At 40.0% G+C, this 26,651-nt stretch overlaps 2 protein-coding genes across 3 annotated transcripts in view; both read left to right on the forward strand.

Moving 5' to 3' along the window:
• The first annotated feature begins 3,413 nt into the window (after positions 1-3,413).
• Positions 3,414-15,208, forward strand: ercc4 (excision repair cross-complementation group 4). The gene is made up of 11 exons (XM_033985018.2): positions 3,414-3,724; positions 5,944-6,124; positions 6,628-6,823; positions 7,388-7,595; positions 8,710-8,890; positions 10,421-10,549; positions 10,630-10,734; positions 11,605-12,163; positions 12,734-12,826; positions 13,088-13,200; positions 13,886-15,208. Exons 1-11 carry the CDS (start codon positions 3,548-3,550, stop codon positions 14,623-14,625), a joined length of 2,682 nt encoding a protein of 893 aa, XP_033840909.1. The 5' UTR covers positions 3,414-3,547; the 3' UTR covers positions 14,626-15,208.
• Positions 15,209-15,659: 451 nt separating this feature from the next.
• mrtfba (myocardin related transcription factor Ba) overlaps positions 15,660-26,651 on the forward strand; it is a 36,823-nt gene continuing 25,831 nt past the window's right edge. The window contains exons 1-2 of one of the 2 annotated variants that reach the window (XM_033984699.2): positions 15,660-15,837; positions 24,542-24,614. The gene's annotated coding sequence lies outside the window, so the exon portion shown is untranslated. Of the gene's footprint in view, positions 15,838-16,451; positions 16,471-24,541; positions 24,615-26,651 lie in introns of those variants that run through there. The other variant, XM_055229467.1, reaches the window with a different exon arrangement.

Here is a 26,651-nt window from a genome sequence, read left to right on the forward strand (position 1 = left end):
CCTTGGTCCGCTACACGCACCCGTTACGACACCAAAGCAACGTTTTTGGAGCTTTCTACCATGTTATAACGTTATTCCCTCATCAAAAACATGCCTAAATATTTATATATCATCCGTGCATGTTTGAGTAATCGTGCGATCGCTTCCGGGGCACTATTTCAACCCTTTTTTTACACTTGGCAGTACGATCCTGTCCAAGACTCGGCACCTGCACGACAATTCTCCATAAATATACAAAAGCATGATACAAAACAATGCACTGAAGGGGGGGGTGACTTAGCGTAGAGAGCAAAAGGAGGAGGGACTCAAAATTTAAACTTAGTAAACATTTTTAATACATTGTTTTTGGCAGATATAGCATTTCAAAACATTGCCCACTGCGTTGAAAGGAAGAACATCTGGCATAAAAACCTGCCAAATTACAACGAAGGTAAAAAATATATAAAGCACACAAATAATATCACTTCTGCATCTGTTTCCATAAACTCTAGATCTGTGGTTACTTATTAATTTCAACACACAGGTTATTGATTTTGCATAGCCTATTTAATCCATTTGTTCTGTGAATAAAATGTCACGTCACTACATCAGAGTTTATAATTTGATCGATTCATGCATGTTTGAGTGACCCTGTATCGTCCTCTATTGGCATCAACCCTCAGAAAATGTCTGTTCTCACCTCTCCCCTATCCCCGCCCACTGCTCTGTACTTATGAATTGCTCTTAGTAGTCCTGTTTCTATTCAGATTTGTCAAACAGCCAATTAAAAATGATTTAAAAACCCCATAATTATGTGTTTTTTAGCGTTCGCAGCAGACATTCAAGTCCATTACTGATTTCCGTGATAGCTCTCGTCTCTAAAAAGCCTTGACTTTGACCCTGCACGCTCCCCTCTCAACCTGATGTTTTTACTTTAATCGTGACACCGTTTTCCGTTTACATTGACACAAAAGCCGGCCTTTGAATCTCATCGGCCTTTTTCGCCTCTGCATTAGCTGGCGTGAACTTTTGCTGCGGGGCTACGCTAACCTCTGGGGCCGAGCTTGTTCTATCAGTTTCTAATGAGGACTACTGGGATGGCCCTTTAGCTCGTGTTGCTATGCTCCTCATCACTTCGTCTGAGTAGTTTTACGGATGATTTGATTCAATTTTACGAAGTGTGAAATTGTCATAAGAGCCGAGTCTATTATGTTGTGAGAATTTTATGTCCTGGGAGGCTCCGCTTGTCATGTTTTTGCTCTCTGGGCTGAGTTACCACACTGATGATGTATCTCCAAAGGATTCAACATTCTCCCACTTGAGCACAGTCAGATTAAAGCACAGGACTACACTGCCCTCTGCTGTCAGCTTTGTCACTGTGCAATGACTGATTTGAAGGCGTCTTGTATTTGGGTTGTGAAAACTATCAAAAAATCAGATACTAATTTATACTAAAATAGCATCAAAACTAGATACTCATTTGAGGAAGTATTGATCCTAAAAAGTCACATTCTTAAGACAGAAATGAACCTTTCCTGAATAGATTTACAATGATCTTGAGCTGTATCAGGACAAGTATCAGACCACATAGACTAGTACACGCCCATGGACACTACAGAACATACCTGAACCACTGAGGGATTACACAGATATAAAGTCACAAGGTTATTCATATAAAAGACAGTACAATTATTTAATTTTGAAAATGACCTTCTATTGTCTAAATAAAGTGTTTTATTATCATTGTGGTACTGGAATCAGTGTTGATTATCGAGTCTATTCCTTAGTATTCAAATCCAGGTTGAAATTTTAGTATCGTGACTATGAGTAATATCATTTTAAAGGGAGGACATGTAGCGTTCTCATCTTGGTCTAATTACAATTTACAATTACAATTTAGACTCTGGGTTGCCGGTGTCTAAATCTGCAGATAGAGGACTCACTCAAGTCTTCCTCAGTCTCAGTAAACGGCATGTCTCATGTAAAAGCTCAGAACCTCCAGAATTCACTCACTGAGCTGCAGAGGCTGCACTGGTGATTGGTTGTAGGTGCTGGTAGTGACATGGTAATGGTAGAATTTGTATGATTAATTAAATTTTTTTTTTTTTTTTTTTCTTCAAAGACACTTTGTTTTTATTATGCCACTGTATGACTTCAGTCCTGTTTTACATCATGAGTGTGAAATAGAACATATAGGCTGGAGCACAGAAGGCTACATACAAAGTGACAAAAAGGTAAAAGTGTCAAATGTGTGTGACCTATGGAAAATATAGTGAGTATACTATCAATATGTGGTTCAAACTTATTAGAATTTTAAGGCAGTTTTTTTTATACAAAAAAACCCCAAAACTGACAAAGCTGTTGTGCCAGCTTTTGTTGGTCCCAAGGTATTAGTGAATAATCCAGAACAAAATACACCAATATTGTCATTAAAACACCCACAGGCACAATAATCTGCTCCATAATGAGCTCACTGTTTTAATTCAGGTAATTGTTTGCCCATAAATAGAATAGAACCTTTCACATAGTTTGTTATCAAATCTGATAAATGCGACATCAGTGCAGTTTAATAAAGGTGTGGGTGCTGTGCACTGGCATTAATCTCACCAAACAGAAAGTTACAAATAAACAAGTCAACCACTATAACTGTCCTATTATTATTAAAGATAAAAAGCAAAGTTTTAATATATACAGATATATACAGTCATGTAGGCGTACACTTACATCACCAGGGGACAAAAATACTATCTAAAGTTACTCTTTTTTGTAACTGGTGGTGGAGGGTTCATTACCTGCTTTTGGCAATGGAGATTGATTTCCCTGGAATATTCCACAGCCAGGCATTTAAATTGTTGATGTCTATGGTCTTCAAATCTGTAGTGAGGCAACACATAATGCTTGTTTTTGAAGGAATTGTTTTATCCATAAATATAAGTTTGCTACTGTGGGATATTCATGATACAGCATTAATGTCTCCATGGAAACAATGGGCAACTTTTCAACCAGAAAAGTTATAGTGTACCTTTAATTTAATTAATTAATTTGTTATGTTTATGTGTTCATTTCTTTCTTTCTTTCTTTCTTTCTTTCTTTCTTTCTTTCTTTATTTATTTATTTATTTATTTCCTCCTTTCCTTCCTTCCTTCTTTTTTCTTTCTTTCTTTATTTCTTCATTTCTTTCTTTCTTTATTTATTTATTTAGTCATTTAGTCATTCATTTATTTATTCATTCATTCATTTATTTATTTATTTATTTAGTCATTCATTCATTCATTCATTCATATTTTGTGTTCAAATCATTTCCCCTGTGAATCAGCAGTCTTAAATCCAAACATGTCGCTTAAACTCCATACCAGCAGAGGGCGCTCTTTGTTTACTTGTCAGATCAAAGGTCAAAGAAAAACACGTGACCGGAAGTGTTATTTCAAAACATTGGGTAATGGGAGAGAAAGTAGCCTGTCTTACAGATAACGGACCGTGATGGCTTCTCTGTGGTGATGTGTGAATAAAGACATACATGTACATTTTCCCTCGCACGCACAGAGTCTAATATCGGGGCGTATTCGGGATGGCGGCTCCGCTGTTGGAGTACGAGACTGAGATGTTCCTGAGCCTGTTCAGCTCGGACGGGCTGCTGGTGGCGGCGGAGGGCATGGGGATAGACCGCATCCTGCTGCAGTTCATGCGGGTGTACTCCGAGCAGGACAGTCTGGTGCTTCTGCTCAACACGACCACCCCAGAACAGGTCAGACCAGAAACTACACAACCAAAATGGTGCTGATTACTGCTTAATTGGTACTCTGAATTTGCCTAGTGATGGTTTAGTTCCTGGTCCCAGTTTTGGTGTCATCTTTGTGCGTGTGAGAATTTGGTTTGTTCTTGGTTTAGCACTGATTTGAATCCAGGTTTTGTTGCAGGATTAGTCCCTGTTCAGTCTCAGTTTCGATGTGCTGTGTGTGCAAGAGTTAACATAACTTTTAACATACCCTTTATCTTTCATCTTTGAGTTATCCAAGATGGCGCCACGTACGGTCGCCCTGGTGATTTGGTGCGCTGTGTGTTTTTTGTTTTTGTGCGTTTGTCCTGTGTTCGCGTGCTCTTACACCCGTGAAGAGCTCTTATCCATCGGGCCCAAAGCCCCTCCCGCCGTGGACAACAAACAACTAGCAGAAAAGTTAAACGGCTTTTATGCGAGGTTTGAAGTTTCACACCCCTCCCCCTCCTCCCCCACCATCATGGACATTACCTCCAAACCCACCTCGGACCCCCCCTCCTCCCCCACTGCCCTCACAGTTGTGGAGCAGGACGTGACTAAGCTTTTCAGGAAGCAGAATCCCCGTAAGGCCGCGGGCCCAGACGGTGTCTCTCCTTCCACCCTTAGACACTGTGCTGAGGAACTGGCTCCTGTCTTCACGGACATTTTTAACACCTCCCTGGAGTCATGTCATGTCCCAGCCTGCTTCAAGCTGTCCACCATTGTCCCCGTCCCCAAGAAGCCCAGGATCACTGGACTTAATGACTACAGACCTGTGGCGCTGACGTCTGTAGTCATGAAGTCATTTGAGCGCCTGGTCCTGCACCACCTCAAGTCCTTCACCTCCCCCCTCCTGGACCCTCTGCAGTTTGCCTACAGAGCCAATCGGTCTGTGGACGATGCCATTAACCTGGCCCTTCACTTCATCCTCCAGCATCTGGACTCCCCGGGAACCTACGCCAGGATCCTGTTTGTGGACTTCAGCTCTGCATTCAACACCATCCTCCCTGCTCTGCTCCAGGACAAGCTCGCTCAGCTCAACGTGCCTGACTCCACCTGCAGGTGGATCACTGACTTCCTGACAGACAGGAGACAGCGCGTGCGGCTGGGGAAGAATGTCTCGGACACTCGGACTATCAGCACAGGATCTCCACAGGGCTGTGTACTTTCTCCCCTGCTCTTCTCCCTGTACACCAACTGCTGCACCTCCAGCCACGACTCCGTCAAACTGGTTAAGTTTGCGGATGACACCACCCTCATCGGACTCATCTCGGACAGCGATGAGTCTGCCTACAGGAGGGAGGTGGACCGGCTGGTGTCCTGGTGCAGCAGCAACAACCTGGAGCTCAACGCCCAGAAGACAGTGGAGATGATCGTGGACTTCAGGAAAGTCACAGCCCCCCTGCCTCCCCTCACCCTGACGGACTCCCCCATCACCACTGTGGACTCTTTCCGCTTCCTGGGCACCTGCATCACCCAGGATCTCAAGTGGGAGCCGACCATCAGCTCCCTCATCAAGAAAGCCCAGCAGAGGATGTTCCACCTGCGGCAGCTGAGGAAACGCAAGCTGCCAGTCCAGATGATGGTGCAGTTTTACACGGCCATCATTGAGTCCATCCTCACCTCCTCCATCACTGTGTGGTTCGCTGGGGCCACTGCCAGGGACTGAGACTGCAGCACATTGTGCGCTCTGCTGAGAAGGTGATTGGCTGCAGCCTTCCATCTATACAGGACCTGTACGTCTCCAGGACTCGGGGGCGAGCAGGCCATATAGCAGCTGACACCTCTCACCCTGGACATGGACTATTTGAGCCACTTCCCTCTGGCAGGAGGCTACGGTCCATTGGGACCAGAACCTCTCGCCATAAGAACAGTTTCTTCCCCTCTGCTGTTTGTCTCATGAACACTCTATAATATCTGCACTAAACTGGACACTTTATAACACCGGTCACTTTAATAAGCCACTTTGCACTGTTGTTCTGATGCTGCTATTGTACATATTTTTTCCCTTTAAGTATTTCATTTGATTTTTTTAAGCATATCTTTTTAACTTTGTGCATGCTCTTATTTGTATTTGTATTTATTCAGTGTGTTTATGTTGCACTTTTTCACCGTATCAAGTTCCTAGTTTGTGAACTGTGTTCACAGACTATGGCAATAAAAGTCTTCTGATTCTGATTCTGATTCTGATCTCTGTACTTTCCTCCCAGGAGTATTTGACAGAGCAGCTGCGTGTGGAGGGTGTGACCCATTTGCCAAGGACAGTGACCAGTGATATCCAGAGCACAGAGCGCTACAACGTGTACACTGAAGGCGGCGTGTTGTTTGTGACCAGCAGGATCCTTGTAGTGGACTTCCTCACTGACCGCATCCCTGCTCACCTCGTATCAGGTTACATATTTATTTTAAGGTCAATAGGTTGCGTTCATGTGGTAAATGTGAAAACAAACCATGCACAATAGATGAAATCCTCCAGCTAAGGTAGTTCTGGCCAAGCCTAGCTCAAGATTTGGAGATGGATCCTATAAAGACAATAAAATGTATCTTAACTTATTAGTATTTTTTCGTAATATCACAACTATCAGATATACGGCTATTATTGAGTCCACAAACTCCCTGTATTGATCTTGTGACTTAGTGTTCTATGGTGTACTGCAGTGTTTCTGTGGCTCTCAGTTTCAGTATTTATTTTATTAAAAAAAAATCTATTCATATTTTTTCTTATTTTGGGTTAATCACTATTTTAAAATCATCTAATGATACTTGGTGTGAAAAGTTTGAGATCCACTCATCTACTCTTTATGATACCACTTTTTGACACTAATGTGAAATAGACCAAGCTATTTTACATAGATATTAACTTAATTTTCCTAAATTTGTTTGCTTTTCTTTAGGTATTTTGGTGTACAGGGCTCACAAAATCATTGAGTCCTGCCAAGAGGCCTTCATCCTTCGACTGTTCAGACAAAAGAACAAGACCGGCTTCATAAAGGCATTCACAGACAAAGCCACAGCGTTCTGCTCTGGCTTCTGTCAGGTGGAACGCGTCATGAGGAACCTCTTTGTCAAGAAGCTCTACATTTGGCCCAGGTATAGTGGAAAGTAAAGCTGTTTTAGGTTCAAATAGTTAGTTTAGACTTTCTGTTTGTGGTGTTAAGGAGTCTTAGTTTTCACCTTATCTTGTCAAAATACTCCAATTTATTCACTATTTGCACTAATATAGTTACCATTTGAATTTTAAAGTCAGAAAGTAATTTATGTTCAGATTACTTAAAAAATCCCAGCCATTTGTATGAAGTATTATGTCTTATGCACTTAAAGTGGTTTATTGTTTTGGTTAAAAAAATGTATGTACACTTGGGTTGTGCAGTGAATCAACTTTTAATCGAGATTCAGCCAATTCTTATCAAAGATCAGCTTGAGTCTTTTTAATTAAGACATCCACAGCCAACCCTGTCAGTAAAAGAATATGAATTAGAGCAGAGTACAGATTTTGGAGTATGATATTTCGCTATTTAAATGCCACTGATTAAAAGTCTGTATTGTTTATGTTCAGGAAGTTGATATTGCCATGTTTGTTTATTTATCTTTAGTCAGATAAAATAAAATGTAAATCCATGATGATCACCCATGTACCCTCATCTTGTTGAGCAGGTTCCAGGCTTCAGTGAACTCAGCTTTGGAGAGACACAAGCCGGAGGTGGTGGAGCTTCACGTGTCCCTGACCCCAGCCATGAGGGCGATCCAGAGCTCCATTCTGGACATCATGAGCGCCTGTCTGAAGGAGCTCAAACGCTACAACCCCACTCTGGAGGCTGAGGACCTGTCTCTGGAGAACACTCTGGGAAATTCTTTTGATAAGGTAAACAATTTCCAAGGACCCTATGTTAAACCTCAGAAAATATTTGACTTTACCTTTAATCAAATTTAAGTGGTATTTGGATGATAAGCTTTGCAGATATTTTTGGGCCTGATATCTTGGGCTGATCTGGATATTTTTCTCCCAAATATATGATTTGAAATTACTACAAACTCAGTTACTCGTCACAGCAAAGGTCTCCTCCACTCAGAAAATATATGACTTTCATGTTCTACCTTAAATGAACTCAAATACACCTACATTACAGCAGGATTGTCAAAAGTATCAAAATCCCCCCAAAAATGAATAGGACATAAAAGGGCTTTTCTGAAGTTTTGGTCTTAGTCTTAAATCAAAACTAGTGTAAGATAATAGAAAGTAGAAAGAAAGTACTATTATTTTTTGTTGAAAATGACATTATATATATATTATATATAAGAAAATATATTTTTAAATTATTCCAGTATGGAAGAGTATCAAGCCTTTCCCTTAGGAACAAAATCAAGTTTGATTTTTTTTGTGTTGTGACAGCACTACATTATAGTCACTCCTGGCAAAAGCAGGTAGATCAAAACAATTTGAAAAACCAGGGTGGCACGATTTTGGAAAAGTATTGCGATTTTGATTTGATATGTGAATCGTGTTTGGATTATAGGATTCTGTTCAAAGTTAACATTTTCAAGATGCACAACAGAATTTTATATTTTAGAGAAGACTGAAACTGTGAAACTAATACAAGAAGCATAGCAAACAACAAAGTTAAATCTGTCAACTGGACAAATCGTTTCGCTGCTTATCCAAGCCGCTTCAGTTCTGAACTGAAGAAGCGGCTTGGATGAGCAGAGAAACGTCTTCACTCCTACATGGATCAGACCTGGACAACTGAGGGTCTACACAGACACAAGAATCATATGCATTTCAGAACATGTTTGGAGAGTCTGAAGAGTTAGCAGGTTTTTACATAAAAAATATTTGATAAGAAATTGCAACCATTCGAATTGAGATTTCAAGTTGATTGTGATTAATCTTGCATCAATCTAACTTATTGCCCAACTCTGCAATACTACTACTTTTCTGCTATTCCTATTTTGAACTTTATTCCTGTCTTTTCTTCCAGACCATCCGGCACTACCTGGACCCACTGTGGCACCAGCTGGGGGCAAAGACCAAAGGCCTGGTGCAGGACCTAAAGGTGCTCAGGGTGCTACTTCTCTACCTCACCCAGTACGACTGCGTCACCTTCCTCAACTTGCTCGAATCTCTCCGCTCCAGCCAGAAGATCTTTGGCTCTAACTCAGGTAAAGCTAATGTTAAATATGTTTTGAATTGAGCACTGATGATTCAAGTGTCGTTACTTTATCAATGTATACTTGGGATATTTCTGGGTTTCAGATGACGTTACAAAATTCCATTTGTTGTCTATTTCGAACGAATAGACTGATTCTTTATTTAGACAATAGAATGTAATTTTCAACACTAAATTATAGAACTTTCTTTTATATTACCATGTGGTACCTCAGTGGTCCAGGTGGTTCCATAGTGGTCCATGTGTGTAAACTAGTCTATGTGTCTTATACTCAACATCATTCTAAAGATATTCAGGAAAGACTCATTTCTGTCCTGTAAATGTGACTTTTTTAGTATCGATACCTGCTCAAATGAGTACCTACTTTCAATACTAGGTTTAGTATCAATTAGTATCTGATTTTCTATACTTTTGACAACCCTAATCACAACATTCTATTGGCCAATAATATTTAATACAGATGGAGAGCAGCTAAAATGAATATTGTTAAAATGCAGATTTTTGTTGAAATACAGTTGGGTTACAGATACAGTTCTTGGGTCTAGTAAATATTAGACATTTTCAGGTTCAACATTTGTGAAGTTACATAATAATAATAATACTACATTTTATTTATAAAGCGCTTTTTAAGATACTCAAAGTCGCTTCACAATACAAACAAGAATAAAATATCACAACATTTACAACATAAAACATTAAAAGCGATTTTGAACAGGTGAGTTTTGAGTTCTTTTTTGAAGGTGGGGAGGTCAGAGGTCACGGAGGGGTTTGGGCAGTGAGTTCCAGAGGGTGGGGGCAGCGGTGGAGAAGGCTCTGTCCCCCCAGGTTCGGAGCTCGGTCCTACAGGGCAGGGACAGCGGGTTGGAGCTGGAGGAACGGAGGGAGCGAGATGGAGTGTGGTGGTGGAGCAGGTCTGTGAGGTGAGGAGGGGCCAGGTTGTGGAGAGCTTTGAATGTGATGAGAAGGATTTTGAAGTGGATGCGCTGAGGGACGGGGAGCCAGTGGAGCTTGTGGAGGACAGGAGTTACCTTTCGGATATATTTCAAGTACAGTGTCATCAGGTGGAAAATCTGGCTCTTGCCCCTCATCTGGCAGCATGACATCATCACGTTCTTTAATCTGAGAACTGAAATGTTATGTAAACACTTACATCTGATCTGAGTCATCTGATTTCTTCCTAATTGTTCCCACCTGCGCAGGTTTTGACAAGGAAAATATGAAAAATTAGTAAATGAATGTTGCAAAGACAAAAATGGCAGAGAAAACACTTACACTAAAACACTTAACGCAGGGAGCAATAAGCTTAACAATCACCACTGTGACAGACAGGCCAAGTTCCAGGTTAGATCTGCGGAGAGGTGACCCTACTCACACAAAGCACATGAAATTGAATGCAAGATAAATAGATTATACCACATTCAGGGCAAAGCAATGATATCTCCATGGAAACAAGCCGGCGGTGGACTCTCTACCAGTCAAGTTACATAGGGCAACTTTAAAATGGTTTATTTTTCATTCTTAGGTTGGCTGTTCCTTGACTCCAGCAACTCTATGTTTATGAATGCAAGAAGCAGAGTGTACAGGATCCCAGAGAGCAAGAAGAAACTGAAACTGGGAGCAGAGCCTGACAAACTGAAACCCTCAGCCACTGGTAATGGGCCTGCAAATACATGCTTATATTTTAACACAGTACTTGACATTGTGGGATAGTTAAATGGCTTTATGCTTCAGAGGTGAAACGAGAGCTGGTGCTGGAGAAGAGTCCAAAATGGGAAGCTCTGAATGAAGTTCTGCAGGAGATTGAGAAAGAAAACAAGAACCCTGATCATGAACCAGGTCAGTTCTTAAGTCACCGTGGCACATGGAAAGTATAGAGGAACACAAACACATTATGAAAACGACAAAAACCTCAAAGGCACTCTATGTTTGCCTAGGATAGGATTGTACGATCACGTTTGACCGTGTTTGAGACACAACGGAGGGCACGGGGAACACACTGATATCACTCTGTATAAAAAACACACAGAAACATCATTGTGGAATTGCCAGGCAAACACTATGTAACTTTACTTATGTGGGATACACCACGTGGTTTTCTCCATAGATTTCCCAAGTATTGACTTAAGGTTTTTGCTTGTATTTATTCAATTATTTAAAAAAAATACACAGATCCACAGACTTAGCCGAGTGATATTGTGTGAATGTGTGTGGGCAATGTAATGCATTGTATAATTTATTTTTGAAAATCAGGCACTGCAGATGTAAACTAGCTATTTATCTATAATCTTGTGCAGAACATCTCTGTTTTTATGAGCTAAATGTCTATACATTATCCCTTTAAAGAAAAAGACTAAACTAAAGTAAGCGTGTAACTTGGTTTGTTGCCGTCACCTGTTTTTTTCGTTGGAGATAGATACATTTAACATTATAGGGGAACCAATAACTTCTCCGTGGAGACGAGCAGGTGTTGAACCTGGATAATTTATTAATGTTGTGAGATGACTACTTGGAGAGAAAAGTTTGGACTAATACGATCTATAAAATGTATTTTAGCAAATTACAGTTTAGTATATTCCGTCTTATGCGGTCACAGTGACATATTTACCAAAGAGCCCCAACAGAAATAGAGATAAGTGCTGTTTAAAAAAATATCCAAATTGTCCAAATTGTTCTGACAGCTTTATAAATGCATAAATGTGATTTCAGGGCGTGTGCTGATCTGTGCTAGCGACGACCGCACCTGTTCCCAACTGCAGCAGTACATCAAACGTGGCTCCGACTGGCTCCTCAACCGCCTCTACACCAGAACTGTGGGCAAACACGACCCCACCGCGGCTGCTACTCTGGACCTCCTACAACACAACAAGGGCAAAAGCAAGTCCAAAAAAACAACTAAAGGAAAAGAACCAGCTAAAAAGTCTACAAAGCCCTCCAAAAGTAGACCATCTTTGACTTTGACACAAATGATGGGGAAAGAGGAATCCGGGGACTCGGCGGTGATGGGCAGCAGCGAGGATGAGCTGATAGTGGATGAAGATGACGAAGGGGAACATATGAAATTAGATTTGTCCTCAGACGCGTATTACGGTGTGCTAAAAGAGCCACTAACTGTCATCCACCCACTGAAAGGATGCGTGGACCCTCACAGCCTCACCAGGGTGCTTCACGAGGTAGAGCCTAGTTTTGTCGTGCTGTACGACGCTGAGCTGAGCTTCGTGCGCCAGCTGGAGGTCTATAAGGCATGTAGGCCGGGAAAACCACTCAGGTAGGTTATAAAGGAGAAAATACTTTTGCTTTATTGTTTGTAAAAGTGTGGGAATATAAAGAAAGTTAACATAAGCCTTTATTTAAATTGAGAAATGTCTTGGATATGCAACATTTACAAACTAGGAACTTGCTGCAGGTGTGAGGAGCAAATAAAACTGTGAATAATAATAGTAAATTTAAGGTATGATAAATTTAAATAAAATAAGGAATGCATTAAAAAAGGTAAATAAAAATAGACTTTGATTGAATATACAAAATATACAGTATGGGCAGAACAAGTCATCAGTGCAAGTAGATTCATTATGGTTCAAGTAAGTGACAAGTGTTATATAGTGTCCATAAGTCCAAGGGCACGGGTTGGAGAAAATGCACTTTTGGCGAGAGGTTCTGGTCCAAATGGATCGTAACCTCGAGGGGAGTAGCTCAAATAGTCCATGTTCAGGGTGAGAAGGGTCAAACGTGATCCGAACTGCTCGCCCCCCAAGTTCTAGACACGTACAGTACATCCTGGAGAGATAGGAGGCTGCAGGTGTGTATTATGTTTATAAATTATTTGTTTGTATTTTAGGGTGTACTTCCTCATTTACGGAGGCTCTACAGAGGAGCAGAAATACCTCACAGCACTTTCCAAGGAGAAGAGAGCTTTTGAACATTTGATCAGGTTCGAAAGTATTTCAAAACTTGGCTTATTTGATTATTTGTACTGTTAAACATGCTTTGTCAGATACTATTATACAACACATACATCACTACTTTATGTTCTGAAGTAGTTTTATTAAAGCTTCTAATATGGCAGATATAGTACAGTATGTTCTTTTTATGGATAGTGCTCTGCGTAATGGAATTATTGTTATTGGGATAATATTAGTGATAAAAAAAAAAAAAAGAAAAGTTATTTGTTGACCCTTTGTTTCTTGTGCAGAGAAAAGGCAACTATGGTGATCCCAGAAGAGAGGGAAGGCAGAGAGGACACAAATCTGGACCTCGCACGAAATTTAGAACCAGCTAATGCCACGACCAACACTCGCAAAGCAGGTATGTCCATTTTGTGCTATAGTCGAATATTGCCATTATCAAAATCTTCACACATAACGATATCTGCACTAAAGGCTATTCTGGGCATTTATGGGAGCGAAAGTCTTTTGTACAATACTGAAAGCCTTTTGGCAAAATGGCAATAAATATTAGTGCTGTCACGATACTAAAATTTCAAACTCAATTTCAATACTAAGGGATTAACTCAATACTCAATACGGATTACGATACCACATTGAAGATAAAACAAATGCTTATTTTCTTGGTAATAGTATAATACCTTTTTTATCTTAGCATGAGGTCTTATACTAGTTCTGATGAAGCTTAAAATCAAACTAAAACTGTTCAGGAAAGTAAAAAAAAAATTGAATACCATCTAATTTTTGATACTTTTGACCATGAGGTAAATGCTATGATTATAATTAGGCATGGGATAATATTATAAGATCAATAGAAGTGGCACTGTGTATTCCTCTTAATAAACTCTAAATAATAAAAAAAAATATAGCCTTTATCTTATCTAATTTTAATAATAGGAGACTGTTTACAGATAAGTATAGGTGCAGTGCTTCACAAGAGCTGAATTTTTAGCTTGAAGCGGAGATGTTGCTATACTTTGAAATAACTAAGACAGCCTTCTCATGATACACTCGTTTCATTTGTTATTTTTTATCTATTCAATCAGGAGGCCAGGATCAGCCCAAAGAACCGTCCCGGGTCATAGTGGACATGCGCGAGTTCCGCAGCGAGCTTCCATCTCTGCTCCACCGCCGCGGACTGGACATCGAGCCCGTGACACTGGAGGTGGGCGACTACATCCTCACCCCGGATGTGTGCGTGGAGAGAAAGAGCGTCAGTGATCTCATCGGCTCTCTGCAAAGCGGCCGCCTCTACACCCAGTGCCTCTCCATGACCCGCTACTACAAGAAACCGGTGCTGCTCATTGAATTCGACCCGGCCAAGCCCTTCTCTCTCATGTCCCGTTCAGATTTTAGGAATGAGATATCCTCCAACGATGTGTCCTCAAAACTCACCCTGCTTACATTACATTTTCCCAGACTGCGTATTCTCTGGTGCCCCTCACCCCATGCCACTGCGGAACTTTTTGTGGAGCTCAAACAAGGGAGGCTGGAACCAGACGCCGCCGCTGCCCAGGCCGTCACAGCTGAGTCGGACACATTGCCGGAGTCCAGTGACCTCTACAACCCGGGACCTTATGACTTTCTGTTAAAGATGCCAGGGGTTAATACCAAGAACTATAGGGCTATTGTAAAGAATGCAGATAGTCTGGCAGATTTAGCCAAACTTAGCCAGGACAAATTGACTGAAATACTAGGCAGCGCTAACAATGCTAAGTTGCTCTATGAGTTTTTACATAATGTCGCTGAAGTACCACCACCACAACAGAAAGGCAAACATACGTAGCATAGGCGCCTACTTTGCCCTTTTGTGATAATTTCTAATGGTTACACTTAATCTTATGAGTTCTTAAATACATATATCAAATGGGACTTTAAAGGCCGATATCTTGAAGTTGTTGTCAATGATCATTTGATAAATATAAGGCATGTTAATTTAATTGACAGATACTATACCTCATCACATGAAGCCATTACAGTAAACTATTTCATTTTAATAAGTTTGATTGAAAGAGAGGGATGTAGTAGTTTGATTTTGTGGAAAATAATTTTTAGTATCTAGTCTAACACCAACAGACATGAGTGGGGCATAACTGCATAATGCAAGGAGGGGCATAAGGGAATATTTAACTGACAAAAGAATATTATATTATTATACTCACTGTTACTTATACATCAACTTGATTTTTATATGGTTGTATTTCGTATGTATGTTTTTAGTAAATAAAAAATATATTTTTTGTATTTTGTTTATCAAGATTTACTTAAAAATGCACCAGCTTTTATGAAAAGACTCAAGCAGTAATTTTACAGACAAGACTGTCATCAAGGTAGAATCTTTAGAAATGAAATAAATGAACATATCTGTCTGCACCTGTCTGCTTCTGTTCTATGCTCATTTCTTGGCAGTTTCCAGCTTCCAGTAGCTTTCCCATAGTTATTTTAATCTCATGTAATCCAGGTAGGGTCCATAGCAAAATAGAAAAGTTATTTTCTTTTGTCATATAAAGACATGCATATTCAATTGTGTAACTTTGTTGACAACCTGTCTGGAACAGTGTTTATGACTTCTTAATTGCATGGTAACAGTAAGTAGATCAGGTTATGTAACAGCACATATGCAATAGTGTCACAACTTCACTCCTTAACTCTCCTTCATTAGCTGCCATCAGCCTTGTCTTCTCAGTTATTATTTGTTTCATGTCCAAGCGCTAAAGTCCAGTTCCCCGTCCCAGCACAGACCAGTGACTGACCAGAGCCCCAGCACATGACCAGGGCACGCGCCACGCCCCCCGCAGCGGTTCCTGTCCGACAGCGTCATTACGTCACCCTGCATCCCGAATCGGTCGCAGCCATTTTCCTCCGCGAAATAAACTTCAGTCCCCCAGCAGCAGGCGGAAACAAGCCGAACACTGCGGGCACTTCTCTTGCCAATGTCGGGCGTATCGCTGTGAGCCACCGGCGACCACGGACCCGGTGCTTACGTCCTCACGACCCGGTAAGATCTCAGGGCAAAAAAAAAAGGCTGAGCTGGTGCCTTGTTTTTAGCATGTTAGCTTGTGTTAGCCGCCGTGCTAACAGGCAGACAAGCGTAAATGTGTGGAGGCTGTTGGGAAAGATGTGCATGCAGACAGAGGGTAAACGTGCTTAGACTGGGCAATTAAGTATGGGAATTGATGTCTACCTAATTTATAAATGTTAAATAGTGTTACCATCTTAAATATGTTTTCTTTATGCAGTTGTTTTAATCATTTTAGCCGGCAGTGGATGAACTCGCTCACCTGTCAGATTGAAGTAGCTAATACTAGTCATTCCCACACCCACCTACTTTTTTTTTTTCCAGCGATCAACGTTTACTACAACTGCACCTCATAGCACCCCGCTTTAAAAATGTATTTCCCAGCTTACAAATTGACAGATTGTTGTTTTTTTGACCCTATTAGTGTCAAGTGTCTTTGAGTATCTTGAAAAGCGCTATATAAATAAAATGTATTATTATTATTTGAGGCTCTATGCTAATTCTACCTTGATGTTCCCTCGTACAGCTTTAAATGTATCTGCCTCCATGACGAGCAAGATCTGTGGATAGGCAAGCCCGGTCACGTGTTTGTGTAATACCTCAGTCGTCCAGGTAGGCAGTCCAACGCAAAAGAAACTGAAATTCTATCAACTGGACAAAGGTTTTTGAGAGTGAATACGTTTTGCCACTTTATCTAAGTAAGACACCTCAAGATTGCATGATGTTTGAAGGTATTTTAGAGCAATTAAAACATCTGCTAATTAATAAATACAAGATAGATCAGTGTTTCATACTGTTGGACAATCTAGTGAAAGCAAAAATGTAAGCAACACCTTAAAAGTTACATAGTGCACCTTCAGAATTGATTTGAGATGAGCTTGGATGGGGTGTAGGTAATGTTTTGTGCATCTCTCTCTGCCCAAACTGTCCTTTGCATATTGTGCTGCAGGAAAAATAATTACTGCCGTCTCTATTAAGCCCTAGTGTTTAGCTTATTCCAACCTCCCAAGGCAGTATTGGCTTGCAAGACTGTCGTGCACAGATCAGGTTAGACAGGGCTTACCGCATCTTTCCTCGTGGAGAATTAAATGTAATGAAACCGCGTTTGAAAAATCCCTTCGCATGTGGTAGCGCATTGATCAGTGTCCAAGTTCTTAATACTGCCCTAAAGGTGGATTGTTTTCTTCATTGTTTAAGGATTGTGTGTACGTACAAGCCCTGCCAAATGTTTTAAGATTGTAGGTTAACAAGCTTGTTCAGTGTTTTAATTGGGGTGTCCAGGAGGGGTTTTTTTGACAGATATGAAGCCAGACTATTTTCCTGACCACTTTGTGATGTTTTCCATGTTTTTTATCTAATCCAGGAAGGAGGTAGAGGTACATGTGTGAGCTTGTGAGAAAAGCAGAGCCCCACTGATGTCATCATGTGTGTTATCGTTGGGTTAAAGCAGATGTTTTTGTTGGATTGGACTATGACACTATTTTAAGGCTAAATACTAGCTTATAGATAGCCAGACAAACTCCCACACTGTTGACCAGTGCTTCTCATGTACTGTGCTGTTTTTGTTATCCATTGGCTATATCACCATAAATAGTTATAAAACAGACATACTTCGTGCTTAGAGGAAATGAGAGTTGAAACTTTTAGATAAATCGCATCTTATTTTCACATTTCTTAAACTTCTTAATTTCTGGATTGTTTCCCAAAAACCTTTCAACAAGAGCTACTTTGACACGAGTTTTGTTAAATCGGTTTTCTGCATCACTCAACCTGTGCTATGTTCCGAACCACATTGAAATTCTTCAGTAGTGTCTGTCAAGATTTCCCAATTCAAATAATTCAAAACATGCTAGGATGTCCTTACTTCATAAACAAATTTTAATAAAATGTTCTGTAAAATTTCCATGCATCTTCAATTTGGAAGAACTTTGTTGGTTAGTACACATTTTCAGTTGATTGACTTTTGGTTGTGAATGCAGCTGTTTGAGGCAAAGTCAACACCTACAGAATCTTTGTGATGTTGTTACATTAGCGTTATTACAAACTCAAATTTGATACGAAGGAAAAGTTGTGATACTCAATACAGATTTCGATGCTGCAATGATAATAAAAACACTCAATAGACAATAAAATGTAATTTTCAACACAAAATAGTAGTATGTTTTTAATACTACTATGTAAAGTCCAATTTTGTCTATGATATTTTTACTTTAGTATCAATACTTTACTACAGAATCAATGCAGAAGCACACATCTTCCCCATCATGAAAAGTGGGGAACCATGATCTTGACCAAATGCTATTGTAAATATAATAGCTGAAGATGCCACTCTTACATCAAAGTGTCAAGAAACGAGTGTCGTATTTGTTTGTTTTTTATTATTGCTTTTTTTAGCTGAAGCCCTTTACACAATGCAACAATAGAGAGGCCAAAGTCAAGGTAACCATTTCCTCTGTCCTCAATTGTATGATCCCATAGGTTGCGTTCACCAGACATTCACAACATTCTAGGATCCTGATAGACTGCAGATGTTTTTAGCTAGTTTGTGTTTAATATCTCTGTAATTAATGAACCTAGATACGCATGAATCAAATCTGAAACAAAGTTCAACGTCTTCTCTGTCAACCTAGATAGGCACTCTGCACTACTGTTTATATGACCTTTGTATCTATTGAGATTTACTTACTTTGAGGGCTTCGGTAAAACGCTATCCTGTTGGGGGGTTTTTTGTGTGCGTAAAAATTACAATAAATTGAATCTTGAATAAACAAGTGATTTTTGTGTAGCCAATATCCTTAATAAATAACGATGAGGGTCAACATTTGTAGATCATAAGTTTAGGTATTTCGGTAAATCTCTCGTAGAGTTGTATAGGCCGCTTCCTACCATCTTATCCCATCATCAAATTCTAGGACATAAAACTATTCAGACTTTAACAATATAGTTGCTAGGCTCTGATTTTGAACACAAAGATGGGCCCATATTAGCTTTCACTTAATCTTATGGGCACTTATACTATCGAGTGTTCAGTGTAACCTACCCTAAGGTCTTGTGACTTCCTATTGGAGCACTTCCTATTGGTTTTGTATAGCATTACATACAACCCTGTCCCACCCATCTATGCGCCCTGCCCTGTGTTTGTGTTGAGCAGAAATCAGATCACCTCAGCTGTCTCGGGCTTTGTGTGAGCAGAGAGTACGGCTGTTATCATGTTGTTTGCAGGGGTATGAACATAGCTGGAACTCTTCACCGACATTACTATTTGTAGAAATCTGACATCTGACCTCTTCCCGACAGTGCGCGGAAACCAGTGTGGACGCTCCATTCCTATCGCTAGACACTGTTGGCTTTGTGTTCAACTAGCGGAACAGTGCGAAAATTCTTAACCTATCGCAATATCTGCTAGTGTATTGATATTGCTTTTAAGGTTAGCGCTGGATTTGTTAACATGCACGTCAAAATCTGATTATTACCTGACCTCTGGATCTTTAAAATAATTCTAATGACGTACAAATGACAGTGTGGTATTCAGAACGACCAAAAACTCTGTACCAACTCTAGTATCAAAGCTAGATACTCATTTGAGCAAGTATCGGTATGAAAAAAATCAGTGAGTCATCATTGAGTCTATTCCTTGGTATCGAAATCGAGTTTGAAATTTTATGTTGAATGTTGAAACTTTTTGGGGTTTTTTTTTCAAGGCCTTATGTGGGAATAACTTAAATTTGTAAATATTTTCAAAATGTAACGTGTTTGACTTGATATGCTCAATTGATCGTAATTTGGCCGTACTTTTTTCCTTGGTTGACTGAGGTTTTTATTCTTTTAGTGGAGTTCCTCCTCTGCTTTTGACGTTTTCCAGATCGCACCATTTAGGAAGGAAGATTCCCAATAAATCAAACATTTAACTGTATATATTTTGTTCACTGGGGAACTTATAACCTAATAATTACTAAAAACTCTTTATGCATTTCCTACTATAATTTTTATTGTCATCATAAAGTTGGTGACCAGCACTTCAGGCCAATCTCCGGTAATGAACAAAAGAAGCAGCCTGAAGCGACCGGCACACCCAAACGCTGCTGTCATCTCGCAAAAATGTTCTCCCAAATGTTATGTCAACAACTTGTACAGCGATCGTCGTGATGTATCGCCAAATCATTGCGGGCTCCGTCAGCAGAAGTGGGACATGATGGCACCGCCGCTATAATGGGCTAATGATGAACAAAGGAACTTTCACACCACAAACTGCGACTGCCTGAAATCCTTTACTACAAGTTTATTTTTAGCTTCTCCATTGAGACTGTGAACCTCTGAGGGTGGAGTGTTATGTTATGGAAAGTGTTTTAACTTTTCTCATGCGATTGATGATGAGTTTATAACATAGACATTTTAAGAACAATTGTTTGAATCGATCATCAACACTTGAGTGAAGAGTGAAATCATGATAAATAACTCTTTGAAAAAACTGATATCCTGGTTGGGCCTTTTAATTGGATGTAATATGATTATTTACAAGCTGATGATGGCTCAGAAATCTCATAATTTGAACTTTTATTCCTGCAAAGCTGTTTTGTAGTGATTTTTTTAGGATAAATAACACTTGCATAATACAATTGGATCTCTTGTGTAATAAGTTAACTGTGTTTTAAGGAAATAACTGCCATTTTTTGTTCCCACGCTGGTATCAGTTAATATCGGGTTTTGGCAGATACTTAAAGTCAAAGCACAAGAAAAATTTACATCTGTCAACTGGATAAAGATTAGATTTTTTCTTTTACTCTGGATCATACCTGGATAACTGAGGGATTACACCAACAACCTTACAGTAATGATATCGGTATCTGAACTGAAAAGCTGGATCGGTGCGTCCCTACTATTTTATTCTGATTAACTATATTTTCAAATATCAAAAATTTCTGATAATATTTATTTATTTAACTTAACAGAGGGACCGTTTAAGGACGAGCATCTGGCGTAGGACTGTTGCAATATCTGTCCAATCAAGCTGACATCTGACTAATCACAAAAGGAAATGGCAAAAGTTCAGTAGACGATATCTGTTGTTGCTGCGGTTTGTTCTTCTGACGCTGTTGCAGGAAGTGAAGAATTCCCCCAAAAATCCAGTCGAGTCAGCATTTCCCACGGGGACTGTAGAGATACGATCAAGAATTAACAGGGAAGATTGTCTATTGACTGTTAAAGCTCTGATAAGACTGTAGAGGGTCACTGAAGGCCCCTGAGAGGACAGACAAATGACTGGAAGACACCCAATGTTATTAAACATTTATCTAGCATGCAACACTGGATAGCTGCGTAAACAAAATGGCTTAACAACAGTGCTAGCGGTTTTTCTGATTAGATTTGCAATTTATGTTTTAATAATTGGATTTTATTGAATTGACAAAAAGACAGAAATATGAACTGACAAACTAACACAAGAACTACAGGGTTAGCAGTATTTATGCAGAATAGGACTGGATATTTTATTGTTTGTGGAAGAAATAGTGGGACTTCAACAATCGCAGCCTTTGCTATTTGCTAATTGCGTCTATTCAAATTGCGTTTTTGATTTGATTGCGATTAATCTTGCAGCCTGTTAGCTAGCATTCTGATTTGGAAAGCCACATACACAAAATGCCTTAATACTTACTCATGTTTTAAGCTGTTATGTACTCAGTAACTTAATCAGTGTTCAATTTTAGTAGTTAGCTGTATTTATTTTAGGCTGCTAGCTCCACTATAAAAAGGTTTTGTAGTCCATTTGGTATACGTGCGTTTTTTTGTTTTTGTTTTCCAGAAATATTGCCCATATCGATTGATGTGTGACAACCCAGTCCCGAAACCATTTTAGTATTTTCAGTTACCCTCATTTTAAACAAACATGCTATACACTATACTGAGCATTCATTAACAAGTATCCTGACACTATAATGGGATAATGTATTTACCAGTAGTGACCCAGCAGTTTATCTGGTTGTTTGCCTTTTGTTTACTTTTTTTTTTTACATCGTTTTAGCTAATCTATGGACTATTTTAGACAGTTGCTTCAAACATGGCAGATTTCCATGGTAACTGTTTTTAATGGTCCATCCTGAGCTTATTGTTTACGTAATTTAAAGTCATGTTTCATATCAGTTTGTCTACAATGATAAGTCAATTTACCATTTGTGTCTCATTAACTTTCTCTCCACTAACTCACTCATTGAAAATTAACCTCTCGCTGTTGGAGGCAGTAAATCAGTGCATGGTTGTTAATCATTGAGCATCTGAAGCCCACAGGCGGCGCATACCACCAGTCCCTCCTCCCTGTCTGTCTGTATCTGCCCCGGAGCTAGTGGCACGCGTCCAGGCCCTAGTCTCCGTTTCCCCCTGTGTCTGTCACACATGCTACAAGCTAAAAGTCCCGCTAGAACAACAGAGGAGCAGCATGCTAACGCCGCCACCATCTGCTCCTGCTGGGTCATCATGACGTTGGTTAGCGCTCAGCGACGTTAGCCAACAGTGTTGTTTCTGTCATGTTGTTCTGTTCGGTTGCTCAAGTGGTAAGCTGTTTTTGATGAGGTAACTTGTTTTTGTTTGCGGTGAATAAGGAGGGAGGGACGAGATGACACTCCCCCTCTTTTGTCCCTGGAGATGTTAGTTTTGTTTTTATTTTACTGCCCTGCTAACTAATTTCTTAAGCAACCAGTTTCCTAAAGCTGCAGTATGTAACTTTTTATCTAAAAATACACTTTCTCCATTTTGGTTGTTTATTGCACTGAAAAAAAAAAAAAGGGAAAAAAAAGAAAAAGGAAAAAAAAAAGCATCCTTACTAGGAGCACACTTGCATCTCCACAAATCTGATTCTTATTAGGCCTCCTGCTTATTTTCATGGAAATGTTGTGGCTATATTTTTCCACAATATGGCATAAAATGTATTTATCTACATGAAGAATGTTCCGAAATAGTAACCACCTCCAGAAGAAGTAATTATTTGAAGGAACTGTATGTAAGATTTAGATTTTAAATTCCATAAACATGACCTATGTGTGTCTCCAGATATGAGATAAACATGTTCAAATCCAAAACTGATAACAATTTTAATGCTGATTTTTTCTTAATTACAAACACAGATATGATAGCCAAGTTGCTTACTGTTGTTTATTATCATCAGAAAGCAGAATAATCCTCACATTGGTTTCTAATTTGGGTAGCCAAATTCAATGCAGAAATCCAGTTGGTTTAAATCTAAAATGCCTCTCTCTGATCTGAATCATCACTACCTAAACCTCAGCACCCACAGCCAATCATTAGTCAATACTATTGCGGAGGAATTAAACCTCCTGAGCACATGGTTTAATACAAAGATGGCACATGTAAATCCACCTTACATAAGACTACATTAACCGTGCTCATGTCTCCAGTGTAATCCAGACATTTGCCTTGTAAAGTAGACAGGAGTGCTCTGAGAGGCTCTACAATGTGCTGTTATAGACCTTTAGTTTTTCTGGTCCTTTGTCTCTGGATGGAGCAAGATCCACTTCCATCGCCATAGAGACCTCTGCAGATCGCCCTGGCAACCCCGCACACATCAAACCAGGGCCCACTCCATTCAGGCCGCTTCAAGTGCTACTTACCATACGCTTTGTTCGGAGGACATCTTCAAACGCACCCATTCACCCCTGTTTGTGACTATTTAATTTGAACTCTGCGATGCTCTCTTTGCCCGGTGCAGCAGTATATGTGTAGTAGTCCAGTTGTTATATCATTGTAACTTCATCTGTATGTACGTTTATGACAATTTTCATTATCTAGAATGTGATGATTACAATTTATTTTCATATGAAATAACAAAAAAAATATATTAGTGGTCTTAGGGCTATGATCTTGCTATAAAACTTTTTTCACGACATAAATGTAACACGTTGCCCCCATCTCGATTCAACATTACCAGTCTATTTCAAACCCACAAAGACAGAAATTGGTTCACCCAAAGGACAAAACCCTGAGCCACAGAAAAAGCAATGTGTTCTACTCCATTCAGTGTAGTGAAGAGTGAAGAGTGAAAGAGTGAAGAGTGCAATGAGCCTTATATTAGAGAAACAAAAGAGTCATAAGAGAATTTACCAACACCATTGCAAGATGCAAAATATGCCTCAGGCACAGTTCAATAGACCGAGCAACAGACAGAAACTGTAAAGAAACAAGTTGTTAGTTTCAGTGCAGTTGGCTCCTCCCTTCAAATAGATAGAAGGCAGTGTCCACTATACTGAAGAAGACACTTGGACGAGCAATGAAACGTCCTCACTCTAAAACTTTTGTCCATTTGACAGAATTGAAATTTCTTTTGCGATGTATCAAAGCTGTATGACTGATGGATTACACAGACATGAGATGTGGTGTTGCAAAATATGATAATTATTTTTAGTCAGCTGATGGACCTAGACGTGGCATCACACTTAAAGTGTTCTGGATGTCATCTTGTCTTGAATCCAACTGTTTTAAATCTACATTGTGTCTGTATGTGACATCACAAATAAAGCAGTTTACTGAAAGTTTTTTGTGCTATTATTTATTCATACTAACTCAATCAGTACATTTTTTTGCTTAACAGACTGGCATAGAAATTTTGTCTTGCATGTGATGTTAGCTGTTCTCGTTAAAAAGTAATTTTCTTGTATCTCTTCCTCTTTCCTGTCAGGCTGGACCTCATGGCGTAATCTCACTCCTCGCCCAAACTCCCAGACGTCTCTTGCTGCCCTCTGCCACTAGAGGTAGGTGCACAAATCTGATTTCTCTAGGGTTGGATTCATTGGTTGATTGTGTCCTAGGCAACCAATTTATAAGGACCACAGCAAAACCATGGAAAGAGTTGTGTGGAGTTTTGAGAGTGACTGGACAGTTTAATCTGCCTTGTAAAGATTTTGGGTGAGATTTCAACAAATGGGGATCTAATAATACATCTTGTTTATGGCATAGCATTATGTTTAAAGGTGCACTATGTAGCAATTCTGGCAGAGGGTTCACTACCTTCTTCTATCCATTATTGATTTGCCTGGAATGTTCCACAGTATTGCATTAAAATTATCTACCTGTATGTATTCCATTACAGGTGTATATGCTAAAAACGCCTTGATAAGCATTAATTCTTTGTGTGATTGGGATACATGTTTAATACTATACCCTGCAACCTTCCAGACAGAGCATTAACGTCTTCAAGGAGACAAGCAGGAGGTGCACCGTTCACCCGAAAAGTTACGCAGTTGCACCTTTTATTCAAATTGTCAGCACAAGTCTTGACCAAACTACCGGCGCGTATCCACTTTACTTCCAATAAAGTCCCGCTCCATCCTAGACGACGCTCTGCTTGATTGTAATCTATATGAGGGGCTTAGCATGGAGCGGGTTAATTAGTCCAGATCTCGTTACTGCGGCTGTGATGTGGTGTCACAGAAAACCAGCGAGCCTGAACGCAGCACTAGCATATCGGACCTTCCTCCCCCCTTCCTCCCTCCCTCCTCCCTCCCTCCTCTCAAAGTGCGTTGCAGATCAGTGTTAGAAAGTAGAAGAGACACTCGGCAAAACAGAGCGTGGCAGACTCTGACGTGCGCTTGAAACGTAAAGATGGAACATTTTCTCATTTTGTGATATTAAAATTATGGAAATGGCATTCGGTGTTGAAAATTATACTATGTAAACATGAATTCTGCATGAAATCTCCCCGTCTTGACTATCCTGCGCTTAACCCTGTAATGCAGAGAATAGTGTCACAATTCTACAGATTTATAGTAGTTTCTATTATTTCCATGTGGTCTTGTCTAGTTTTCTAAAGCTACACTGCACTGTACCTAATGTTACTGTCTTAAAAATGTGCAGTTTGCAGTGGTCCAAAGCGTTTATTCATCTGCCTTATGCATTCAGAGCATCCTAATTACTCAGTGTATATATTTTTCCCCAATAATTGTGTATGGAAAAACACAAATGACACAGAAGAAAAGGGAACACACTGACTGAAGTAGTAAAACTAAAAGCTCCTAGAACAACCAGACCTCACCCAAGGCATTTCCCTTTACCCACAATGCTATAGAAGTCTACGCCTGAACCTGGAGACCAAGTACAGCCACTGTCTTCCAATACAAGTTATGGCCGTGACTGCTCTTCTGGAATGTTAAAGTCTTCACAGTATTTCAGGATTGGGTTAAAGATCGGTTATGACAGTGTCCTTTTTGGTCTTTTAGTGCGTGCATACATTATAAAAATTGATTGCCCAACCAGATGTAGAGAGAAGTGAATTATCAGCAAAATCATGTCCCAATATATTTTCTTCCCTATAACCACGTAGAAACTTTTACGTCAGCACTTGGAGCGTTTTGTGCAGACGGTGAGCGAGGGCCAAACACAACAGTGCAGTGGTGAGTGTGAGGAGAGCGGGATACATGTGGGTGCCGCTAGAGGCACTAAATCCTGTGGCACCCATAGAGCCAGAGCGTTATGTCAACTACGGGCAGGGAGAAGCCATGGATACTGCTGTTTGTTTGGTTCGAAATGTTCCACAATGTTTCAAAGCTCAGAGTCATACTGCAGATTGTGAGCAGTGAGAACATTCACCCAGGCGCAGTGGTTTGAGGTGATAGTTGGTCTAATGGCCAAACCAGCTTGTTTAATGAATAATTTGGTCAGATGCTGAGCCCTTCCAGATGGTTTATATAAAGTGCCACTGTAAGCTTGAAACTATGTGGGTGAAACCATAGCGACAGGACCAGGGTTACTCCTCTTAACCACAGATGAGCTGCTAAATGGTTTAAGAGCAG

Source organism: Periophthalmus magnuspinnatus, chromosome 19 (genome assembly GCF_009829125.3).
Source record: "Periophthalmus magnuspinnatus isolate fPerMag1 chromosome 19, fPerMag1.2.pri, whole genome shotgun sequence".
Taxonomy (NCBI): domain Eukaryota; kingdom Metazoa; phylum Chordata; class Actinopteri; order Gobiiformes; family Gobiidae; genus Periophthalmus; species Periophthalmus magnuspinnatus.